Source organism: Aedes albopictus, chromosome 3 (genome assembly GCF_035046485.1).
Source record: "Aedes albopictus strain Foshan chromosome 3, AalbF5, whole genome shotgun sequence".
NCBI lineage: Eukaryota > Metazoa > Arthropoda > Insecta > Diptera > Culicidae > Aedes > Aedes albopictus.
Genome location: NC_085138.1, coordinates 58,342,686 through 58,367,685, shown reverse-complemented (window position 1 = coordinate 58,367,685; position 25,000 = coordinate 58,342,686). Strand labels below are relative to the sequence as shown.

The 25,000-nt window shown below is 44.3% G+C and overlaps 2 protein-coding genes across 2 annotated transcripts in view; one reads left to right on the top strand and one right to left on the bottom strand.

Moving 5' to 3' along the window:
- LOC134290203 (uncharacterized) overlaps window positions 1-15,592 on the top strand; it is a 17,905-nt gene extending 2,313 nt beyond the window's left edge. The window contains exon 3 of the mRNA XM_062857274.1: window positions 15,507-15,592. Within this exon, the coding sequence (XP_062713258.1) occupies window positions 15,507-15,592 (86 nt within the window). The remainder of the gene's footprint in view (window positions 1-15,506) is intronic.
- The window catches only part of LOC109416235 (galactosylgalactosylxylosylprotein 3-beta-glucuronosyltransferase P), a gene marked incomplete in the record, with an annotated part of 233,330 nt that overhangs the window by 191,165 nt on the left and 17,165 nt on the right, over window positions 1-25,000 (bottom strand).

Genomic DNA, 25,000 nt, shown 5'->3' with positions numbered 1-25,000 from the left:
AGTAGTAAACCGAATCAAAGCGAAGAACGAATTGATAAATTAAACTGTCATGTCATAGGTAAAGTAATTCGTTCTGATTCGTCTTTTTATTTAGGGCGGTCTATTATGGAATGTTGCAGCGCAGCAATGAATGGGTGACACTGACAAGTGCACGCGGCAGTACGGAGAACTTTTTATCCATCGCAACTGCTACCTTTACTCAATATCTTTGGAAGTGAAAGTGGCTGCCAAGCACGGAAGGCGCTGTACAGAGGTAAATATTATGTATAGGTATGGTCAAATTCGGCCGGCTTTTATAACGCGGCTCGCTCCGTTCGAAGTGAATGGGTTGCAAAGGTTGCCGAAAAGAATGTTTGCTCTAGGTTGTTTATTTATAAACAGGGTGAATTTTTGTATGCTATTGGGTTAACGCCCTGGTTGGTAAAATGTTTCAATAGTACAACCACAGTTCGCATCGTACTCTTGTGCTGTGCGGACGTAAGCTCTCTCTGCTGCAGGAAGTTTTACTACCTAAAGCAATTCAACAGTACTTCTCAGTACTACCCACAATAGCACTTTTCAGCGCTAAATTTATACCTACTGATTCCTTTTCGATCCTTGCCTGGACCCGTGCCTTCGATTATTCGTTGGACCCGTTTACGGAAGTCAAATTCCGTGAAACGGTGGTAATCCTACTTGGACACCGATTAGGGAAAAAACCTCCTGGAAGGTCGCTTTTAATTAAATCATGGTTGCATCATCGAACAAAAGGAAGGGTGAATCCTTGAATTCACCGCTTCCTTCCAAAAAAGTCGGTTTCAAAACTGTCGCTAAACGCGGCAAAGTTAGAAGGAAAGGAGAACTTTCAGCTTCTCCGCTTCCTTCTACTAAAACAATTGTTTCTGCTAAAAAACAACGGGTGCCGCCAATCGTGGTCAGCGTCTGTGAATTTGCTGGTTTTAGGCAGGAGATCTTGAACTCCATAAGGGGAATCAAGGTTTCCTTCCAAATTGCCAGGAAAGGAGACTGCCGCGTATTGCCGGAAACCTTGAAAGATCGGGATCTTCTTCTCAAGTACCTTACTGAGAAGAAGCATAAATTTTTCACATATGACGACAGGTCTGCACGCTTGTTCAAAGTCGTATTAAAAGGTCTCTCTAGTGATGATAAATCACCTGATGAGATCAAAACTGAACTCAACTTATTACTTGGATTCACTCCAGTCCAAGTAATAAAAATGAAAAAGAGAACCCGCTCTGAGAATCCTCGGTAGGGTATCTCTCAAGAATTTTATTTAGTTCACTTCAACAAAAGTGATCTAAATAACTTGAAATATTTGGAAAAGGCGAAGAAAATGTTTCTTGTCCAAGTGACATGGGAACATTTTCGTAAGCCTGGGGAAATTTCCAGAACCCAACTCAGTGCCGTCAATGCCAAGGTTGGGGGCACGGAACGAAACATTGCCACATGGATGCTAAATGCATGATTTGTGGAGGTTCTTCTCATGCCAAGGACAACTGTCCGGTAAGGGAAGATACCAGAAAATTTAAATGTACGAATTGCGGTGGCAACCATAAGTCAAACTTTTGGGATTGCCCTATCCGCAAAAAAGTTGTCGAATCACGCGCCCGGCAGATGAATGGGAACGCTAGTCGTACCCGAAACTCTGCAGGTAGAATTTCTAACAACACAAATTCTTCCATCAACGATCGGTTGAATAATTTTCATACCGCTCGTACCTATTCGCCGGAGGTAGTTAACCACCAAACAAACATTCGAGCGAATAATCTACCCTCCAGCAGTGGAGTGAGTAATAATTTTGTTCAAACAAATCGAGCTACCTATGCCCATGTGGCTGCGGGTAAGCAAAATTCAAATAATTCCTATCACCAAACATTAAATTCGGAAAATGCACGTGATTCAGGCATGTCTGCTTCCGATTTTGACTTTTTATCTGAACAATTGCAACAAATGATTGATGCAATGTTCAAAACTCAAACTATGGCTGAAGCAGTCCAGGTTGGAGTTAAATTTACAAATAAAATAGTAATTGGATTACGTTTTGGTAATGGATCTAAATAAATTTTTGAACATTTTAAATTGGAATGCTCGTTCTCTAAATGGCAAAGAGGATGAGCTATTCCATTTTTTAACAGTTAATAATGTGCATATTGCAGTTATTACTGAAACTTATCTAAAACCTGGGTCTTCAATCAAACGAAACCCAAACTATTTTATTTATAGAAATGATCGCCTAGATGGAGCATGTGGTGGAGTTGCTATCATCGTTGACAGGCGCATCAAGCACCAAATTTTTTCATCATTCGAAACCAAAGTTTTTGAAACTTTGGGTGTTTCTGTTGAAACAAACTTTGGTAAACATACTTTCATTGCGGCCTACTTGCCTTTTCAATGCACTGGCCAGCAAATAGATTTTCTTAAATCTGATTTGCGAAAATTAACTCGCAACAGGACCAAATTTTTCATAATTGGTGATTTTAATGCGAAACACCGTTCGTTGAATAATCTTCAGTCCAATTCAAACGGCAGGATTTTATTTGATCAGTGCTCTTCAGGATATTTTTCTATTCTATATCCCGATAGTCCCACTTGTTTTTCTTCTGCTAGAAATCCCTCAACAATTGATTTGGTCTTAACTGACTCAAGTCAGCATTGTAGCCAATTCCTTACTCATGCTGATTTTGATTCTGACCATCTTCCTGTAACATTTCAAATTTCCCATGAAGCGATTTTTCATCCCATCAGCTCTACTTTCAATAATCACAGAGCTGACTGGGATACATATAAAACATACATCGATAGCCATTTAGATGTTAATGTTTCATTGGAAACACATTTTGATATTGACAATGCCCTCGAAACTTTGACTAGTACTATAGTCGAAGCTAGAAGCGCATCAATACCAAAGTGTGAAGTCAAATTCGACTCAGTTATTATTGACGACGATCTGAAACTTCTGATCCGTCTTAAAAACGTGAGAAGAAGACAATTCCAACGAACTCGAGATCCTGCTTTGAAAGTAATCTGGCAGGATCTTCAGAAGGAAATTAAAAAAACGTTTCACTGAATTGAGAAACAAAAATTTTGCAAATAAAGTTTCTCAATTAAACCCCGGCTCTAAGCCGTTTTGGAAATTGACAAAAATTTTGAAAAAACCTCAGAAGCCTATTCCTGCGCTGAAAGAGGATAACAAAATATTATTAACTAATTCTGAAAAAGCACAAAAACTTGCCAAACAGTTTGAAAGTGCGCATAATTTCAGTATAGGTCTCACTAGTCCAATAGAACATCAGGTTGCCCGCGAAATCGAAAACATTCTCAATCATGAGAACATTTTCGACAATTCATTGGGCACTGATTTGGGCGAAGTGAGATCTATTATAAAGAAGTTTAAGAATATGAAAGCTCCGGGTGATGACGGAATTTTATATATTCTCATCAAAAAACTTCCAGAAAGTTGCTTATCATTTTTGGTTAATATATTTAACAAATGTTTTCAGTTAGCATATTTTCCTGAGAAATGGAAAAATGCTAAAGTTGTTCCAATTTTGAAGCCTGACAAAAATCCTGCCGAAGCTTCTAGTTATCGTCCAATTAGCTTACTATCATCTATCAGTAAACTTTTTGAAAAACTTATTTTAAATAGAATGATGATTCATATTGATGAAAATTCTATTTTTGCCAATGAGCAGTTCGGATTCCGCCATGGACATTCGACTACTCATCAACTTTTACGGGTAACGAATTTCATTCGTGCCAATAAATCTGAAGGTTACTCGACTGGTGTAGCACTTCTTGACATAGAAAAAGCATTCGATAGTGTTTGGCACGAAGGCTTGATCGTAAAATTGAAACATTTTAATTTTCCACTATATATTATTAAAATTATTCAAAACTATTTATCGGATCGAACACTTCAGGTAAACTATCAAAATTCCAAGTCAGATAGATTACCTGTAAGAGCTGGTGTTCCACAAGGCAGCATACTGGGACCAATCTTATACAATATTTTTACCTCCGACTTACCTGATTTGCCACAGGGATGTCAAAAATCGTTATTTGCAGATGACACGGGTATCTCAGCCAAGGGGCGAAGTTTGCGTGTCATTTGTAGTAGATTGCAAAAAAGTTTAGATATTTTTTCTTTTTATTTGGAAAAATGGAAGATTTCTCCAAATGCTTCCAAAACTCAACTTATCATATTCCCACATAAGCCAAGAGCTCTTTATTTTAAACCCTCAAGTAGACATGTTGTCACTATGAGGGGAACTCCAATAAATTGGTCGGAAGAAGTTAAGTATCTAGGGCTCTTACTATAGATAAAAACTTAACTTTTAAAAACCACATAGAAAGTATTCAAACAAAGTGCAATAAATACATTAAGTGTTTATACCCACTTATTAATAGAAAATCAAAACTTTGTCGCAAAAACAAATTTTTGATTTATAAACAAATTTTCAGACCGGCCATGTTGTACGACATCCGGTTGCTTTAGTCGCTCTTGATCGTACCGGGGCGGCCGCCAGTACTGTACATTGTTAATAACGGAGCGCCACGATAGGTCCTGACGTCGATAATGTCGGAGAAGTGCCGTCTATTAATCAGAACGTGGTCGATTTGCGATTCCGTTTGTTGTGGTGATCTCCAGGTCTGGACGAACATTTGAAAAGGGCCTATCTGCTTTTTGTAAACAAACATGTTTCTGTCTCTGCAGGGCCCATCTGCATCCACCCACGCACATCAACACCCTTAAGAGATAGCTTGAAGAACACTCTTTCTGATAAGGGTGTTGATGTGCGTGGGTGGATGCAGATGGGCCCTACAGAGACAAAAACATGTTTGTTTACGCAAAGCAGATAGGCCCTTTTCAAATGTTCGTCCAGAGGTGTAACGATAGAGAAGGCTGTGCTGGAAGAAGGTGCTACGAATGGCCATGTTCTTGGAGGCGCTGAAATCGATGAGGCGTAGGCCATTTTCGTTCGTCAGCTGGTGGGCGCTGAACTTTCCAATCATCGGTCTGAATTCCTCCTCCTGGCCTACCTGAGCGTTTAGGTACCCTATGATGATCTTGACGTCGTGGTTTGGGCAGCAGTCGTACTCACATTGGAGCTGCGCGTAAAATGCGTCTTTGTCATCATCATTGGCCCTTGATCCTCAACCTGCACATTCTTTCGTCGATCGGCCAACCTATCACGCGCCTCTGCATGTCGCCCATCACTATAGAAGCTGTTCCCAGCTCACGTGTGTTGCCGCACTCTGGTAGATGGTATGATTACCTCTAAACGTTCGCACCATAGATCCTGTCCAACACACCTCCTGCAGCGCTACGATTCCGAACCCGCGGTCCTTCTGTAGATCGGCGAGTATGCGGGTGCTTCCAATGAAGTTGAGAGATCTGTAGTTCCACGTACCGAGCTTCCAATCGCAAGTCCCTTTTCTCTTGTTGATTTTCCGGTGTTAGTCTTTTTTATACGACTGGCTCTCTGGGCCTGACACCAACCCACTAATTCAGGGAGCTGGGCTTACCTTCCTGGAAGCTACGGGTTCTGCATTGGCATTTCTTCCAACTACAGTGCTAAATAGCTAGGCTCAAGCGGCAGTCTTCGTCGGGGGTGGTGTTTTTAATGAACGCCCAGCAGATAATATTGTACCTGAGCTTCCACCCTCGCGAGCCGCGATAGAGCGAGCGAAAACACGAGGAGCCACAGCCGAAGCCCGTCAGCGCTATTCAGCTCTCAAGAAGGAATTGAAACGCTTATGTAGACGGGACAAAAGGGCGTAGGCAGACTCCCTAGCCGACGAAGGCGAGAAAGCCGCACACACCGGTGACATCCGTCTCCTCTACGATGTTTCACGTCACCTTAGTGGGACTAAGATGAATGCTACGTTGCCCGTGAAAGACTCGTCTGGACTCGTCTTGACCGACCCGGCTGATCGGTTTGAACGCTGTTCTGAGCACTTTGAAACCACGCCATCAACACCTCAGCATGATCCGCCAAGGGTTCGACGCATTACCCGTGTCAACACCGAAGCTCCATCAGTGCAGAAGATAGAAACAGCCATCCGTAGCATGAAATCGAACAGGGCCCCAGGGGTCGATCGCATATCAGCTGAGATGCTCAAAGCTGACCCCGTAGTATCCGCAGAACTACTGCATCAATTATTCTGCAACATATGGTAACCCGCGGTATTTCCGGGCGACTGGTCTTAGTAAAGGTACACACTAAGATCAGCTCGGTATTTTCGCCATCTTTTTTCTGAGGTCTCAACAGCAGATTTAACTCGGTACGCTCGGTTATCCTTTTTACTGAATACTCTGTAAATGAGTTTACGAGCTCTGCAAATGAACTGTCAAAAATTACAGTTGACCGGTAAATATCATTACTGATGAACGGTAAATATTGATTACCGAGTGTACCGAGTTGAATCTGCTGTTGAGAACTCAGTAAAAAGATGAAAAAAATACAGAACTCAGCGAAAAATTTACTGAGCTGGAAAATCAGAATCTTAGTGTGTACCCTAAAAGGGTGACCTGACTGTATGCGATAATTGGCGGTGATCATGTTACTGTGTATCGTTCTGAAAGTCCTCTGCAGTGATCCTTAACCGGATACAGGAGAAGATTGACGCAACTCTCCGACAGCAGCATGCAGGATTTCGTGCTGGTTGATCTTGTGTGGACCATATTATCACGCTCCGTATTATTCTGAAGCAAACCAATGAATTACAAGAGTCTCTCTACCTGGTGTTCATTGATTACGAAAACAGCTTTCGACCGTCTCAACCACGGAAATATGTAAGCCCTCAGGTGCAAGGGTCTTCCTGAGTAAATCATCGGCCTCATTGAAGCACAGTACAGGGCGTTTTCGTGCAGAGTACTGCACAACGGCGTATTGTCCGATCTCATCCAGGTCGTTGCTGGAGTGAGGCAAGGGTGTATAATATCGTAATCGACGAGATCACGGTAGGTGCGATTGATCGTGGACCAATTCGTGGATTACTGTGGCAGCCCATTACCATGGAGCACCTAGATGACTTCGAACTGACTGATGACGTTGCTCTCCTAGCTCAACGGCGCACAGTGGCTGATTTCGTCATTTTAGCGCGCTTAATTAATAACTTTTTAACTATGACGTTTAGAGTCATGGTGTCTTCGAGAAAGATTTTCGCTATAATAAGGAGCTTCTTTTGAACTATTGTAAAAAATGATCAATCCCCCTAAAAGTGAGATAGAAAATTTATTTTTTGCAATTTTCAAGATACAAGGTTGGTGTCTTCACAAAAGTTGTAGAAAAGGTTAATTGGAGCAACTTTTCCAAAGACACCAAGTTTGTAACTCCGTTACTTTTCAAGGTACGTTACGTTTTTTATCATCAGCCCCTTGATAAGGGTTTTTGTGCAATAACTTTCGAAGGATTGATTCTACATTTTTCTGATGTTCTACAAAGTTATAGATAATCGTAAAACACATAACTTTGCCGAACACGACATCCCGCTAATTTCAAAAATAAAATAGTTATTACGGTTTTTATAGTTTTTTGGGCCATATTTCAAGCATATATAACCTAGCTATAGGCAATTATATGCAAATTTCCTTTTAAGCATGTAAATATACAAGTAATTGTCTCTCTTAGAAAGCCAAAACCATCAAACTGTAAGAAACTGTAAGATGGTTTTTGTACAGAAACTTTCAGCCATCTATGTTACTTTTATATGGGATGTATTCATATCTCCACCATATTTTTTTGAGAGTTCATTACAGCTTGCATTTTTATTGCTATTGTAAGTGTGTGAATATATAGAAAGGATTGTGATGCATTCTGCAACATTCATGAAGTACGTTACATGAAAACTTACCATCTACTTCTATTTTCTGACTAACTGACAGTGCTGCACGTAGTCCACGAAAAGAACGCATAAAGTGTTACTTTTTTTTGTCAGGTCACGATTAAACAGCACCTTACTGTAAAGTACAATAAGATTTATAATTAGCTATCACTATTGTAGACATGTTCTAGAGGGAGCGTTCACAAAATATGTCACGCGCAAGTTTAGAATTTGAGAAAAAATGGCACTTCGTTCGCTCTTTTCGTGGACTACATGCAGCACTGTGAGTTAGTAAGAAAATATAAATAGGTGGTAAGTTTTCGTGTAACGTAATTCATGAATACTCCAGAATGCACCACAATCCATTCTATATATTTACACACACGTAGAGGTGTGCGCCGATTTGAAATCTGTCGGCGGCGGCGTTTTGCACTTTTTTGGCCGGCGGCGGCGGCGTGGTCGGCGTGACGCCGAATGAATTTTCGGCGGCGGCGGCGGCGGCGGCGTCAAACGGCGTGGTCATAATTTATATTTTTTTTTGTTGATTTCGTTAATCAATATCATTGTTTTATTTTTTAGTAACTCATCATTTTGAAGATGCAATGACATGTTTATAGTAATGGTTTAGTTATTTAGTTATTTTCACATTTTTTTTTAAATTTATTGAAATAATTGTTATGGTGAATCAGCTGCCCAAAACAAATATTCTAAATTATTTATTCTAAATTAATTATTCTAAAGGAATTCCCGGAAGAAATTCTGGAGGAATTCCCGGTGGATTTTCTAGAGGAATTTCCGATTAAACTCTTTTAGGAATTCCCGGAGGAACTCGTAGAGGCATTCCTCTAGGTCTAGATGTACCCCCGGAATTCCCGTAAGAATTTCTAAACTAATTTCCAAAAGCGCATCTAAAAGAATTCCCTGATGAACTCTTAGATGAACGTTTGGGGAAACTCCTGGAGGAATTCCGGAACGAAACAAATCTTAGAAGAATTCTTAGAGAAATTGCCAGAGGAACTCCTAGAGGAATTTCCGGAGGAATTCTTAGGGGAATTACCGGTGGAATTCATAGAAGAATTCTCGGAGGAAATTCCGGGCAACCCTTGTGCAACTCCCAGAAATATTTTTAGAGCAACTAGTAATGTAATTACCAGAGGAATTTTCGGAGGAATTCGTAGAGAAATTGCCGAAGAAATTCAAAAAGGATTTCACGGAGGAACTCGTAGAGAAATTAGAGGTATTCATAGATTAGTTCTCGGATGTACTCTCAATGGATTTCCCGGTAGGATTTCTTGAGGAATTCCCAGCCAGATTTCAAGAGAACTCGTAGAGGAACGATCGGGAAAATTCTCAAAGGACTTCTCGAAGGAATCTCTTGGCATACCCAGTGCAAGTTCTAGAAAAAAACTTATATTGCAACTCGTAGTAAAATTGCCTGGGGGACTTCTTTCCGGTGAAGCTCGTAATGGTGTTTCCGAAGAAATTCGAACTCCCGAAAGCACTTCTAGACGAATTCCCGGAAGAACTTCTAGAGGAAATCCCGGAAGAACTTTTAGAGAAATTCACGGTGAAACTTTTAGTGTAATTCTCGGAAAAAAAAAATGGTGAGGAATCCCCAAAGGAACTCGGAAGGGAAGGAATTCCTGGAAGAATTTCTAGAGCAAACCCTAGAGGCATTCCCACAGGAGCTTCTAGGCGAATGTGCGGAGAATTTTCGGCCAAACTCTTAAAGAAACTCCTGGTAGAATTCCAGGAGAAACTGCTACAGTACTTGCCGGAAGAACTCTAAGAAGAATTCCCGAAAGAACTCCTAGAGGAATTACAAGAGAAATTCCTAGAGGAATTATCGGAGGAAACTTCTGGTATTTCCAGTGCAATTTTTATGAACTCTTAAAGGAATTCTCGAAGAAATTCGTTAAGGAATTCCCGGATAAACTCGTTGAAGAACCCGTGGAGGAATTCCCGGAGGTGCTCCTAGAGAAATTGTGTGTGTATTTGGTTTTGTAGAGGGACTTTAACTTAGTGGTCATTCGTCTTTCTATCCTAAAGGTATTGCCGGATGATCTCCTAGAGGAATCTCAGGAAAAACTTCTAGACTTCTGGATGAATTCTTGGAGGATCTCCTAAAAGAATACAAGGAGTAACTCTTAGAGGAGTTTCTAGAGGAAGTACTACAAAAAGTAGGGGGCCCATATAGCCGAGGCGGTTAACGCACGGGTATTCAGCATGACCATGCTGAGAGTGACGGGTTCGATTCCCGGTCGGTCCAGGATCTTTTCGTAAAGGAAATTTCCTTGACTTCCTTGGGCATAGAGTATCTTCGTGCCTGCCACACGATATACACATGCAAAATGGCCATTGGCAGAGGAAGCTCTCAGTTAATAACTGTGGAAGTGCTCATAGAATACTAAGCTGAGAAGCAGGCTTTGTCCCAGTGAGGACGTTACGCCAAGAAGAGGAGGACTACAAAAAGTCTCAGTGAAACTTCTGTAGCAATGCCCGAAGAAACTCCTAGAGGATGTCTCGGAGGAAACCCTCGGATTTCCCGAAGGACCTTCTAGAGTTCTCGGAGGAACTCTTAGCGAAATGCTTGGAGAAACTGCTGGACGAATCCTCAAAAGAGTTGCTGGAGAAATTTCATCTCTTCTGGAGATGAACACAACAACATTTTTTTTTTTTTCAGAATCACCAGCATTTTCTTCAATCTTCGGAATCCCTAGATTCGTTTTTCAGCCATCAGTTATCTTCAGGAACCCCCGGTATCTTTGTGAACTCGTTTTAATTTGAAGGACAAACTCTTTCACTGTTTTAGAACTGTTATAAATTTGGACCAAAAAAATGGACCACCGCTGAAAACGACCTTACAAATGCTATGTATGCAGATGACTCCATTGACATATAGTAATGAAATAAATCAAAAAATAATTTAATTTATCAATGCGTTTTTGAGATCGGCGTAGAAAATTGGAGTTCGGCGGCGTAAGCGGCGGCGCGCCGAAAAATAATCGGCGGCGGCGGCGTGAACCAAAAATCGGCGGCGGCGCCGGCGTGGCGCGGCGGCGCACACCTCTACACACACGTACAATAACAATAAAAATGCAAGCTGCCATGAACTGTTAAATAAATATGTTGAAGATATGAATAAATCCCATATAAAAGTAACATAGATGGTTGAAAGTTTCTGTACAAAAACCATCTTACAGTTTCTTACAGTTTGATGGTTTTGGCTTTCTAAGAGAGACAATTACTTGAATATTCACATGCTTAAAAGGAAATTTGCATATAATTGCCTATAGCTAGGTTATATATGCTTGAAATATGGCCCAAAAAACTATAAAAACCGTTATAACTATTTTATTTTTGAAATTAGAACAATGTCGTGTTCGGCGAAGTTATGTGTTTTACCATTATCTATAACATTTTAGAACATAAGAAAAATGTAGAATCAATCCTTCGAAAGTTATTGCGCTAAAACCCTTTTCAAGGGGCTGATGATAAAAAACGTAACGTATCTTGAAAAGTAACGGAGTTACAAACTTAGCGTGTTTGACAAAGTTGCTCCAAACAACATTATCTACATTTTTTGTGAAGACACCAACCTTGTATCTTGAAAATTGCCAAAAATAAATTTTCTATCTCACTTTTAGGGGGATTGATCATTTTTTACAATAGTTCAAAAGAAGCTCCTTATTATAGCGAAAATTTTTCTCCAAGACACCATGACGCTAAACGTCATAGTTAAAAAGTTATTAATTAAGCGCGCTAAAATGACGAAATCAGCCACTGTGCGGCGCTCTGATATGCAGAGCAAGCTCGATGATCTTGCCAATCGCTCCTCAGCGGCAGGTCTCACCATCAACGTCAACAAAACCAAGTAGTTGGATGTAAACACGGTCAACCCTTGCAGCTTTACGGTAGCTGGGCAATCAGTGGAGAATGTTAAAAGCTTCCAATATCTTGGTAGCCAAATGGCAGCCGGCCCGGATCAAAATGGCGAGGGCTGCTTTTGCGAGTTTAAGAAAGGTATGGGAAAACAACCAGATCAGTCGACGCACCAAAATCCGAATTTTTAACTCGAACGTGAAATCTGTGCTGCTTTACGCCAGTGAAACCTGGTGTGTATCAGTGGAGAACACTCAACGGCTGCAGGTCTTCTTCAATAGATGCCTGCGGTATATAATTCGTGCATGGTGGCCTCACAATTGGATCTCCAACGTGGAGCTCCATCGTCGATGTCATCAAAAGCCGATAGCAACAGAAATTCTGGAGCGAAAGTGGAGGTGGGTCGACCACACTCTACGCAGGGGCGGAAACGAAATCTGCAAGCAAGCATTAGATTGGAACCCAGTAGGACATCGCAGTAGAGGCAGACCCAGAGGCTCATGGCGGCGCAGCCTCAGCAACGAAATAAAGCAAGAAATTCGACAGACATTTGACCTGGCCACAGGTCAAGGCGATGGCTGGCAACACTAGTTTACAGCATTTTTGAACTCGGTAAGCTGATGATCATTTTTGGTGTAGAATCATGCCCTGAGTTCGAAAACGCGATGGAAAAAAAGTACAGTAGAGCGAAATTTTTTTCGACTTTCCATACAAGGTTGATGATTTGAAATCGATTTTTGTTCTATTTTTAAGCAAAGTCGCTCACATCAAACATCTCATTCTCCGTAATCAATGCTCCGATTGAGCTGATTTTTTTACTGTAACTCGCCTACATATGATATGTCAAATAAACGTCGAGAAAGAATTTTTAAGTTGGTTTTTTCTTATTGAAAAAAATACATTTATTCAAAAAATTTCGGGAATTTTGCTAAAATTTAAGAAGATCGTCCCTAAAACTCGCCAATATCTTGAATTTCATTAATCTGACGCAAAGCTTGTATTCAGATGATCGAATGGTATTGTATTCAGCTTTTAATTTATGGAAAAAGATTTAAAATTGGTTGAACAAAACGCAATTTATTTAAATTTTAGTAAATTACATATTTTGAAAAGTTACAAAACTTGATATTGAGCTAATACTCAAAAACTGTTCTACTTTAAATTTTTTGAAGGTCGGTTTCGAAATCAGCACTAAATTGTGCTCCAAAAATTTTGGTCGTTGACAGAAGTTCACGACTTTCGTTTTAATTTGTAAACCTGTGCAATCGCCCAGGATGGAGATCTTTCAACTCGTCCCTCTGCACCACCGTGGGTGCTCAGGACTGAAAGTAAGTTAGTAAGAAGTACATGACAATGACACCATTGGAGCACCTCATACAAACATTATTTTAGTTTTATCTACCATAACACAGGTGTACTTAGACTAAATATAAAGAGAAACACTAACACGGATATGTAGCGATTCTCTGATACGGCCGATTAAAAAATTACATTCCTAGTATTGCGGATTTTTAGAAAAATTTCCACTCTGCGGTAGCCGCCGAGTCCTACCGCAGCTGTCAAAATCCTACCGCAGCCATGAAAATCATCATATCATTGAAATTGAAGGCCAAATCAAAGTATGCTTGCAAGGTGAAATGCTCTGAAAACCCTTGAAAACCAACAACAAACAATGATCATCGACGTCGTATCCAAGGCGTCGGTTGGGCCGCTTGATGATAGGGTAAATGATGATGGTTGGACCAACTTGAGATATTTCGATACGTGGTCAACATGTACGCCAAGAATTTCTTATGATCGAATCGCAATAACATACCAAATCTGTAGTTGACAGAAAGCTCTATTCCTCTAGTTTACGAAAAGCCCGGAGAATACCTAAATTACTCAAAAAATAATCATATAATTCGTTTTCTTCGAGCTTACAATTTTGATCTTGGTTGGACCAACGCAGATATTGGTTGGACCAAAAAATGATCATGGTTGAACCATGATGGCTGAATATCCAAATATCGGACGAAAGAGTAGCGAAAACAATAATCATCAGAAAACCAGGTAGAAGCCGGCGACATCGTGAATGCACGCAGTTCAAGAAAACCTAAGAACTCTAAAAGTTCGATGAAGCTGGAGAAACACCCCACTGGACTGATGAAAATGAAGGGGGCATGCAGGATTAAGATTTCAGATAGGTTTTAAATGGCCTTACAAATGATCTATAAACATTAAAATTATTTAGATACAGGTTTATTTATCATCATCATCGTGTGCAACATACTGAATAAATAGGGAATTATGTCCCACTTGCCAAAGGGTATTCTTGCCACACAGACGCAGCCTAGGACGCAGCTCTTGGTGGGTGAGCGAACATTCACTACCTTATATCGATGTAGGGCAGAGTTCCATTGTGGATTCAGCTTGATGATGATATTAGGTAGCTGCGACAATCCTTAATATATACGATGGACTGCAGTGGGAGACTGGTGAAGTACTATTTGCCAACCGACCAGTGACACTGTTCTTGTCCTCTTAATCTGGATCTTGATGGACGCACTAAGGACGTAAGGAGGAAAGCGACCGGCCGTCGAAATGAGCTCAACTGTTCGGACCTACGGGACAAGGCGATGACTTCTTCGGCCTACCGTTTCAGGTTTAGGTAGGTTTAGGTATCCGGCGGCGGGCAGTACGAGCGGCAGCTTTTCAATGCACTGTTTTGGGAACGCGAAAATCTTGTTCAATGTCACCGCGCGCGAAGAAAATAGTAAACAAACTGCATTAGCCCTAGCAACCTACATGGTAACCGCTAGGTCCAACCACAATCATTCGGTGGACCAACCATCATCATATTCATTTAGTCTAATTTTACTTATTTATTATATTTTAAGTGAACAATTATTAATTACAAATACGTCATCATGAAATTCATATATTTTCGCAGAAGTATAACGCAAAAAATATATGCATTCAAAATAAAATATCTTTACTGCAGATGTTACAAATTGAGTAATTTTGTTGTCAAAGTTGCGCTTCTAGTAAGCCCTATTAAAATCCTTAATTAATTAAATAATTTAGAGATATAATACATAAAGTCCATTTGATTTCAATAAAGATTAAGCTATGCTTTGACAAAAGTAAGGCTTCGACTCAAGTTTTAAGGAAAATGTTGATCAAATCTGTAATTTTCCAAATTGGTCCAACCATGATCAGTTTTTCAGTTGGTCCAACCATCATCATTTACCCTAACTCAGTGAAAATCAGTAGTCTGACAGCTGCGGTAGCTTTTCGTTCTACCGTAAAACGGAAAGTTTTCTCTTAAATTGCAATACATATCCCATACAGTCGTTGACCTTTCTTCAGTTGAAATCCTACGAATCCAAAGCGTCAGTTTTCTCAGATAGCAAACAATGTTGTTACGTTTTTGTAACGTAATATTGGCGCCAAGTTCGCAATCTGAGCCATCCTGCCAAGTGACGCATTTGCCGGTAGCTAGGACGTCATTAACAACATTGAAACGGTTTAGTTTTTCATGGCTTGCACACTTGGTTGGTGAGGCCAACTAACTGCCTAAAACAAACCGTACCGTCATCCTCCTCTTTCTTACTCCCACCAGCTCCATCAGCTATAGTTTACTTTAGTTATAGTGACTATACTGTTGGCAGCGACCAACGACGGCGGTGATGACGCTGACTGAATGGTCCTAGAGCTAGGGACGCATGCAGTCTGGTCGAGTGCCGAGTGCCTGCAAGTGGCTTATGCTTCCTATCTCGCCAGGTTCCTATGCATTTTTAAACTTTTCTTTTCAGTTTGTCTATTTCGTTGCCACCGCGCCGTCGACGCCTCCGCAAGTCCAACTGACGGGACGAGCTGTGGTGTCAGTGATACACGTTAAAGTGCCACTTCTATATATTCTAACCTAACCAAATGCAAGGGCAGAGTCAGAACGACATCGCGCGCTCAAGGGGTCGACTCGTTCCACACATGGATCAACAGAACGGTGGCGGTTGGTTTGTTGGCTGGCAGACGACGACGGTTGTGCGATGTTTGGTGGCAACGACTACCGCGGTAGCCGGCGCTCTTGTATAGGATTCTACCATGTTCAAGGGACAAGTCAAGAGTTACTATGGATAATGCCTACTACAGGGGCAGATGGGGACTGCGATAGAATTTAGTGAACCAGCTAGACGGTTCATTTTGATTGTCTAAAAAGTACGTCACTTTTCAGGCCCCAGAATACATATGGAACAAAATTTGTCTGTACAGCAAGAGAATATCGAACGAAGCTGCAAATTTCGCGCTACGTACTAAATGGATGCCCCCTACCCAATAGCTACAACAGTACATGGATGTATTTGTGACGTGACACTGTGACTAGCTTCATGGCTCAGTCCGCCAACGAAGAGAAGGAGTGGTACATTGCTACCTACTTCAAAGGATTTATGTGTTTTGCTGTCGGGAGAAGAACCATCCTACACAGTCACCTGGTTGTGCAGCCGCACGATGGGCAACATAACACAAAAAGGATGAATGCATTACCTAATTATTTCTTTAATGTCACGGAACAGAGGTAACTTCATTTGGTTTGTTGAATTACATCAGTACAAAAGATAATGAGGCAGGACGTCCTCGACTTGGAAACAATGGTATCGTGTGTTGCCTTATCTTACATTTCAAGGAATGAGACAACGACCAAGAAATCAGAAATGAAATTACTCCAGGCTTCATTTGTTCCTAGATCAGGCTGTAACACCTGATCTAGGAACAAATAAAGCCTTGAGTAATTTCATTTCTGGCGGAGAGAGGGATTAGACATTTGTATCACATGAACTATTCTAAAGAGAGAGGTGTACTGTAATTCCAAACAACGTCTTCGAGGAGCGAAGGAGGCATCATCACATATTTAAGGTACACCGGGGCAAGTTGAAACGGGTGGGGCAAGATGAAACAGCGGGTTAACATTATGTTTTCCAATGATGATAAACAGTTTGATTGCCGTATCACATAGTTTTTGATTCAAGCAATCTTTTAGCGAAGAAATAATTTCCAAATTGTTTTGAAATCCATTTCAAAACTTCGTGTTTCATCTTGCCCCACCCGTTTCAACTTGCCCCGGTGTACCTTAATATAAAATATTCATCAATATTGTATATATCACCTTAACGGCACTTTAGTACTGTGACGTTTTTTGTGTGAAGAATACAGCTCCATAGCGACAGACAGACAGACAGACAGACAGACAGACAGACAGACAGACAGACAGACAGACAGACAGACAGACAGACAGACAGACAGACAGACAGACAGACAGACAGACAGACAGACAGACAGACAGACAGACAGACAGACAGACAGACAGACAGACAGACAGACAGACAGACAGACAGACAGACAGACAGACAGACAGACAGACAGACAGACAGACAGACAGACAGACAGACAGACAGACAGACAGACAGACAGACAGACAGACAGACAGACAGACAGACAGACAGACAGACAGACAGACAGACAGACAGACAGACAGACAGACAGACAGACAGACAGACAGACAGACAGACAGACAGACAGACAGACAGACAGACAGACAGACAGACAGACAGACAGACAGACAGACAGACAGACAGACAGACAGACAGACAGACAGACAGACAGACAGACAGACAGACAGACAGACAGACAGACAGACAGACAGACAGACAGACAGACAGACAGACAGACAGACAGACAGACAGACAGACAGACAGACAGACAGACAGACAGACAGACAGACAGACAGACAGACAGACAGACAGACAGACAGACAGACAGACAGACAGACAGACAGACAGACAGACAGACAGACAGACAGACAGACAGACAGACAGACAGACAGACAGACAGACAGACAGACAGACAGACAGACAGACAGACAGACAGACAGACAGACAGACAGACAGACAGACAGACAGACAGACAGACAGACAGACAGACAGACAGACAGACAGACAGACAGACAGACAGACAGACAGACAGACAGACAGACAGACAGACAGACAGACAGACAGACAGACAGACAGACAGACAGACAGACAGACAGACAGACAGACAGACAGACAGACAGACAGACAGACAGACAGACAGACAGACAGACAGACAGACAGACAGACAGACAGACAGACAGACAGACAGACAGACAGACAGACAGACAGACAGACAGACAGACAGACAGACAGACAGACAGACAGACAGACAGACAGACAGACAGACAGACAGACAGACAGACAGACAGACAGACAGACAGACAGACAGACAGACAGACAGACAGACAGACAGACAGACAGACAGACAGACAGACAGACAGACAGACAGACAGACAGACAGACAGACAGACAGACAGACAGACAGACAGACAGACAGACAGACAGACAGACAGACAGACAGACAGACAGACAGACAGACAGACAGACAGACAGACAGACAGACAGACAGACAGACAGACAGACAGACAGACAGACAGACAGACAGACAGACAGACAGACAGACAGACAGACAGACAGACAGACAGACAGACAGACAGACAGACAGACAGACAGACAGACAGACAGACAGACAGACAGACAGACAGACAGACAGACAGACAGACAGACAGACAGACAGACAGACAGACAGACAGACAGACAGACAGACAGACAGACAGACAGACAGACAGACAGACAGACAGACAGACAGACAGACAGACAGACAGACAGACAGACAGACAGACAGACAGACAGACAGACAGACAGACAGACAGACAGACAGACAGACAGACAGACAGACAGACAGACAGACAGACAGACAGACAGACAGACAGACAGACAGACAGACAGACAGACAGACAGACAGACAGACAGACAGACAGACAGACAGACAGACAGACAGACAGACAGACAGACAGACAGACAGACAGACAGACAGACAGACAGACAGACAGACAGACAGACAGACAGACAGACAGACAGACAGACAGACAGACAGACAGACAGACAGACAGACAGACAGACAGACAGACAGACAGACAGACAGACAGACAGACAGACAGACAGACAGACAGACAGACAGACAGACAGACAGACAGACAGACAGACAGACAGACAGACAGACAGACAGACAGACAGACAGACAGACAGACAGACAGACAGACAGACAGACAGACAGACAGACAGACAGACAGACAGACAGACAGACAGACAGACAGACAGACAGACAGACAGACAGACAGACAGACAGACAGACAGACAGACAGACAGACAGACAGACAGACAGACAGACAGACAGACAGACAGACAGACAGACAGACAGACAGACAGACAGACAGACAGACAGACAGACAGACAGACAGACAGACAGACAGACAGACAGACAGACAGACAGACAGACAGACAGACAGACAGACAGACAGACAGACAGACAGACAGACAGACAGACAGACAGACAGACAGACAGACAGACAGACAGACAGACAGACAGACAGACAGACAGACAGACAGACAGACAGACAGACAGACAGACAGACAGACAGACAGACAGACAGACAGACAGACAGACAGACAGACAGACAGACAGACAGACAGACAGACAGACAGACAGACAGACAGACAGACAGACAGACAGACAGACAGACAGACAGACAGACAGACAGACAGACAGACAGACAGACAGACAGACAGACAGACAGACAGACAGACAGACAGACAGACAGACAGACAGACAGACAGACAGACAGACAGACAGACAGACAGACAGACAGACAGACAGACAGACAGACAGACAGACAGACAGACAGACAGACAGACAGACAGACAGACAGACAGACAGACAGACAGACAGACAGACAGACAGACAGACAGACAGACAGACAGACAGACAGACAGACAGACAGACAGACAGACAGACAGACAGACAGACAGACAGACAGACAGACAGACAGACAGACAGACAGACAGACAGACAGACAGACAGACAGACAGACAGACAGACAGACAGACAGACAGACAGACAGACAGACAGACAGACAGACAGACAGACAGACAGACAGACAGACAGACAGACAGACAGACAGACAGACAGACAGACAGACAGACAGACAGACAGACAGACAGACAGACAGACAGACAGACAGACAGACAGACAGACAGACAGACAGACAGACAGACAGACAGACAGACAGACAGACAGACAGACAGACAGACAGACAGACAGACAGACAGACAGACAGACAGACAGACAGACAGACAGACAGACAGACAGACAGACAGACAGACAGACAGACAGACAGACAGACAGACAGACAGACAGACAGACAGACAGACAGACAGACAGACAGACAGACAGACAGACAGACAGACAGACAGACAGACAGACAGACAGACAGACAGACAGACAGACAGACAGACAGACAGACAGACAGACAGACAGACAGACAGACAGACAGACAGACAGACAGACAGACAGACAGACAGACAGACAGACAGACAGACAGACAGACAGACAGACAGACAGACAGACAGACAGACAGACAGACAGACAGACAGACAGACAGACAGACAGACAGACAGACAGACAGACAGACAGACAGACAGACAGACAGACAGACAGACAGACAGACAGACAGACAGACAGACAGACAGACAGACAGACAGACAGACAGACAGACAGACAGACAGACAGACAGACAGACAGACAGACAGACAGACAGACAGACAGACAGACAGACAGACAGACAGACAGACAGACAGACAGACAGACAGACAGACAGACAGACAGACAGACAGACAGACAGACAGACAGACAGACAGACAGACAGACAGACAGACAGACAGACAGACAGACAGACAGACAGACAGACAGACAGACAGACAGACAGACAGACAGACAGACAGACAGACAGACAGACAGACAGACAGACAGACAGACAGACAGACAGACAGACAGACAGACAGACAGACAGACAGACAGACAGACAGACAGACAGACAGACAGACAGACAGACAGACAGACAGACAGACAGACAGACAGACAGACAGACAGACAGACAGACAGACAGACAGACAGACAGACAGACAGACAGACAGACAGACAGACAGACAGACAGACAGACAGACAGACAGACAGACAGACAGACAGACAGACAGACAGACAGACAGACAGACAGACAGACAGACAGACAGACAGACAGACAGACAGACAGACAGACAGACAGACAGACAGACAGACAGACAGACAGACAGACAGACAGACAGACAGACAGACAGACAGACAGACAGACAGACAGACAGACAGACAGACAGACAGACAGACAGACAGACAGACAGACAGACAGACAGACAGACAGACAGACAGACAGACAGACAGACAGACAGACAGACAGACAGACAGACAGACAGACAGACAGACAGACAGACAGACAGACAGACAGACAGACAGACAGACAGACAGACAGACAGACAGACAGACAGACAGACAGACAGACAGACAGACAGACAGACAGACAGACAGACAGACAGACAGACAGACAGACAGACAGACAGACAGACAGACAGACAGACAGACAGACAGACAGACAGACAGACAGACAGACAGACAGACAGACAGACAGACAGACAGACAGACAGACAGACAGACAGACAGACAGACAGACAGACAGACAGACAGACAGACAGACAGACAGACAGGCAGACAGACAGACAGACAGACAGACAGACAGACAGACAGACAGACAGACAGACAGACAGACAGACAGACAGACAGACAGACAGACAGACAGACAGACAGACAGACAGACAGACAGACAGACAGACAGACAGACGGACAGCCAAGACACAGTCGGCCCCCAGCTTATTGGTGGAACTCGAAGATCGCCGACCTACGAGCGAACTGTCACCGAGCTCGGAGGAGAATGCAGAGAGCCCGCAACGACGCTGAAAGAGCAGTTCGCAGGCCAGCTTATACGGCAGCTAGAGCTGCACTTAACAGAGAAATCAAGCTCAGCAAAAAGGCATGTCTAGAAGAGCTTTGTCGGAACGCAAATTCTAATCCGTGGGGAGACGCCTACAGAGTAGCCATGGCGAAAATAAGGGGACCAGCTGTACCACCGGAAAGGTGTCCGGAGAAGATGAAAGCCATCGTAGACGCGCTATTTCCGCAGCATGAACTGACGGGTTGGCCACCCACACCGTACGGTGCTCAGGAGGATCAGGAAGCGGAAGCTCGAATAACCAACGAGGAGCTGATAACAATAGCAAAAGCTCTTAAAACAAAGAAGGCTCCGGGACCAGACGGTATCCCGAACGTAGCGGTGCGAACAGCAATCCTAACGAACCCGGAACTATTTAGGATTACGTTTCAAAGGTGTATCAATGATGGCAACTTCCCCGACATATGGAAGCGCCAAAATCTTGTGCTACTGCCGAAACCAGGGAAGCCTCCTGGAGATCCTTCAGCATACAGGCCAATCTGCCTGTCGGCAAAGTGCTGGAAAGAGTGATCCTCAACAGGCTCACAAAATACACGGAAGGAGAGCACGGCCTGTCCGATATGCAGTTTGGCTTCCGGAGGGGTAGATCCACTGTCGATGCCATCCGAACGGTCGTGGAAGCAATGCAGACGGCGCAAAATCAAAAGAGAAGAGGTAACCGCTACTGCGGAGTGATCACGCTGGACGTGAAAAATGCGTTCAACAGTGCTAGTTGGGTTGCAATCGCCGATGCGCTGCACAAACTGAGAGTTCCCGAGTACCTCTGTAGCATTATGAGCAGCTATTTTCAGAATCGGACATTGATCTACGATACTGACAACGGGAGAAGAAGTAAAACCATAACAGCGGGAGTTCCCCAGGGATCCATTCTCGGTCCGACCCTCTGGAATGCTATGTATGACGAAGTACTGAAGCTGCGCCTCCCCAGGGGCGTGAAGATTATCGGTTTCGCGGACGACGTGGCGCTCCTAGTGATCGGTGAATCATTGGAGGAAGTAGAAGTGCTCGCCACGGAGGCGATAGATGTTGTCGAAAACTGGACGCGGGGGAAAAAGCTGGCCCTAGCTCATCACAAGACCGAGATGGTTTTGATAAGCAACCGAAAGGCGGTACAACAGGCAAAAATTTCGGTCGGAGAGTGCATCATCGAATCGAAGCGGAATGTGAGACACCTGGGAGTTATGTTAGACGATAGGCTAAACTTTAATAGTCACGTCGACTACGCGTGTGAAAGGGCTGCAAAGGTGATTTCGGCACTATCTCGGATCATGCCCAACAACTCAGCGATCAGCAGTAGCAAGAAGCGACTACTGGCAAGTGTGTCCACATCGGTACTCCGATACGCAGCGCCTGTGTGGGTGACGGCACTACAGACAAGGAGGAACAGATCTCGGCTGAACAGTACGTTCAGGTTGATGGCCATGCGAGTATGCAGTGCGTACCGTACAATTTCGTCAGAAGCAGTCTACGTGATAGCCGGAACTATTCCCATAGATCTTCTACTCGAGGAAGAAAACGAGTGCTATAGAGATAGAGGCATATCAGGAGTCCGAAGAAGAGCCCGAGCTGACACCGTAAGAAAGTGGCAACAGCAGTGGGATAACGCTGAAAACGGTAGATGGACCCATCGGCTCATTCCGAACGTTTCAACCTGGTTGGATAGGAAACACGGGGAGGTCAACTTTCACCTGACACAGTTCTTGTCAGGCCACGGATGTTTCCGGAAGTACCTGCATCGATTCGGGCACGCAGAGTCCCCACTTTGCCCAGCATGCCCGAGTAATGAGGAGACACCAGAGCACGTGCTTTTCCACTGTCCCAGATTCAGGGCAGCACGAGACGGGATGTTAGCGGAGAGTATCACAAGCCTTAGCCCCGACAACATTGTAGAACGAATGTGTCGGGAAGAAAGCACCTGGAATGCGGTGAACAGGGCTGTGGGACAGATCCTGTCGTCACTGCAGCGGAAATGGCGTGAAGACCAAAGGGCATCGGATCGCGATCGGAGTAGGCTAGATCCACCGTCGGGGACTAGTCCGAGTAGTCGTAGCGCTCTGGTCTTGGGTCGTCGGGGCGCCGGTGAACCGGAAGCCACCCTCCAACCGGAATCATCGAACCGACCTCGGCACCTGACTGGTCGGGATCAAACCACCGTGTTCGGGAGAACTTCCATCGCCGGGGAACTCTCCGTCGGAGTAGGCTAGCTCCACCGCCGGGGACTAGGACGAGTATGTCGCGAGAAGCACCAGTGAATGGTCGTCGGGGCGCCTGTGAACCGGAAGTCACCCTCCAACCGGAATCGCAGGACCGACCTCGGCACCGATCTGGGAAGTATCAGTTCGAAAGATCTTCCATCGCCGGGGAACTCTTCGTCGGAGTAGGATAGATTCACCGCCGGGGACTATCTGAGTAATCAGCGCCCGTGGAAAACCACTGGTTCGGGTCGTCGGAGCGCCAGCGTACCGGAAGCCATCCTCCAACCGGAATCGCCGGACCGACTTCGACACCCTGCCAATCAACATCGAAGGAATACGCAACGCGAACAACGGTTTCGGGAGATATTCTACCGCCGGAGAACTCTCCGTCGGAGTAAGCTAGCTCCACCGCCGGGGACTACGCTAAGTCGCAAGAAACTACGTCGAATCAACCGGGTTCGAGTCGTCGGGGCGCCAGCGAACCGGAAGCCACCCTCCAACCGGAATCGCCGGACCGACCTCGGCACTCAACCGGTTCGCCCAGGAAAAGGTCAACGAACGCAGCGAGAAAGCCACCCGAAGTAGAATAGCCACCCTCCAACTGGCATTGCCGAACTGACCTCGGCATTCCACTGGTCAACTTGGAGAGCAGCAGCAGTATGTCAAAGGTCACGAGAGCGCAGCAGTTAAAGATTAAGATAAAGCTCATGAGAGCGCAGCAGTTATGTTGGAGATAAAGTCAGCGATCTAGCGTGACTAGCTATGCCTGATAACAAGTGAAGTGCATGAGCACAGCCCCCCCCGAAGTAGTCGCTTCTAGTGGAATCCGGGGGAAGCAGGCACTGTAGACCTTGGTGGAGGTTAGAGGCGTAGGGTTCAGAGCTCTCTTCTCTGTTCTGAGTCCCTCACGAACTGGCACGCGATGGACGAAATCGGTAGCACTGGTCATGCTTATCGAACGCGTGTCGGGAAAAAAAAAAAAAAAAAAAAAAAAAGAAAAACAGACAGACAGACAGACAGACAGACAGACAGACAGACAGACAGACAGACAGACAGACAGACAGACAGATCTAGGGCAGCAGGGACAGGAGTCCAGGGGCTTGACGAACCC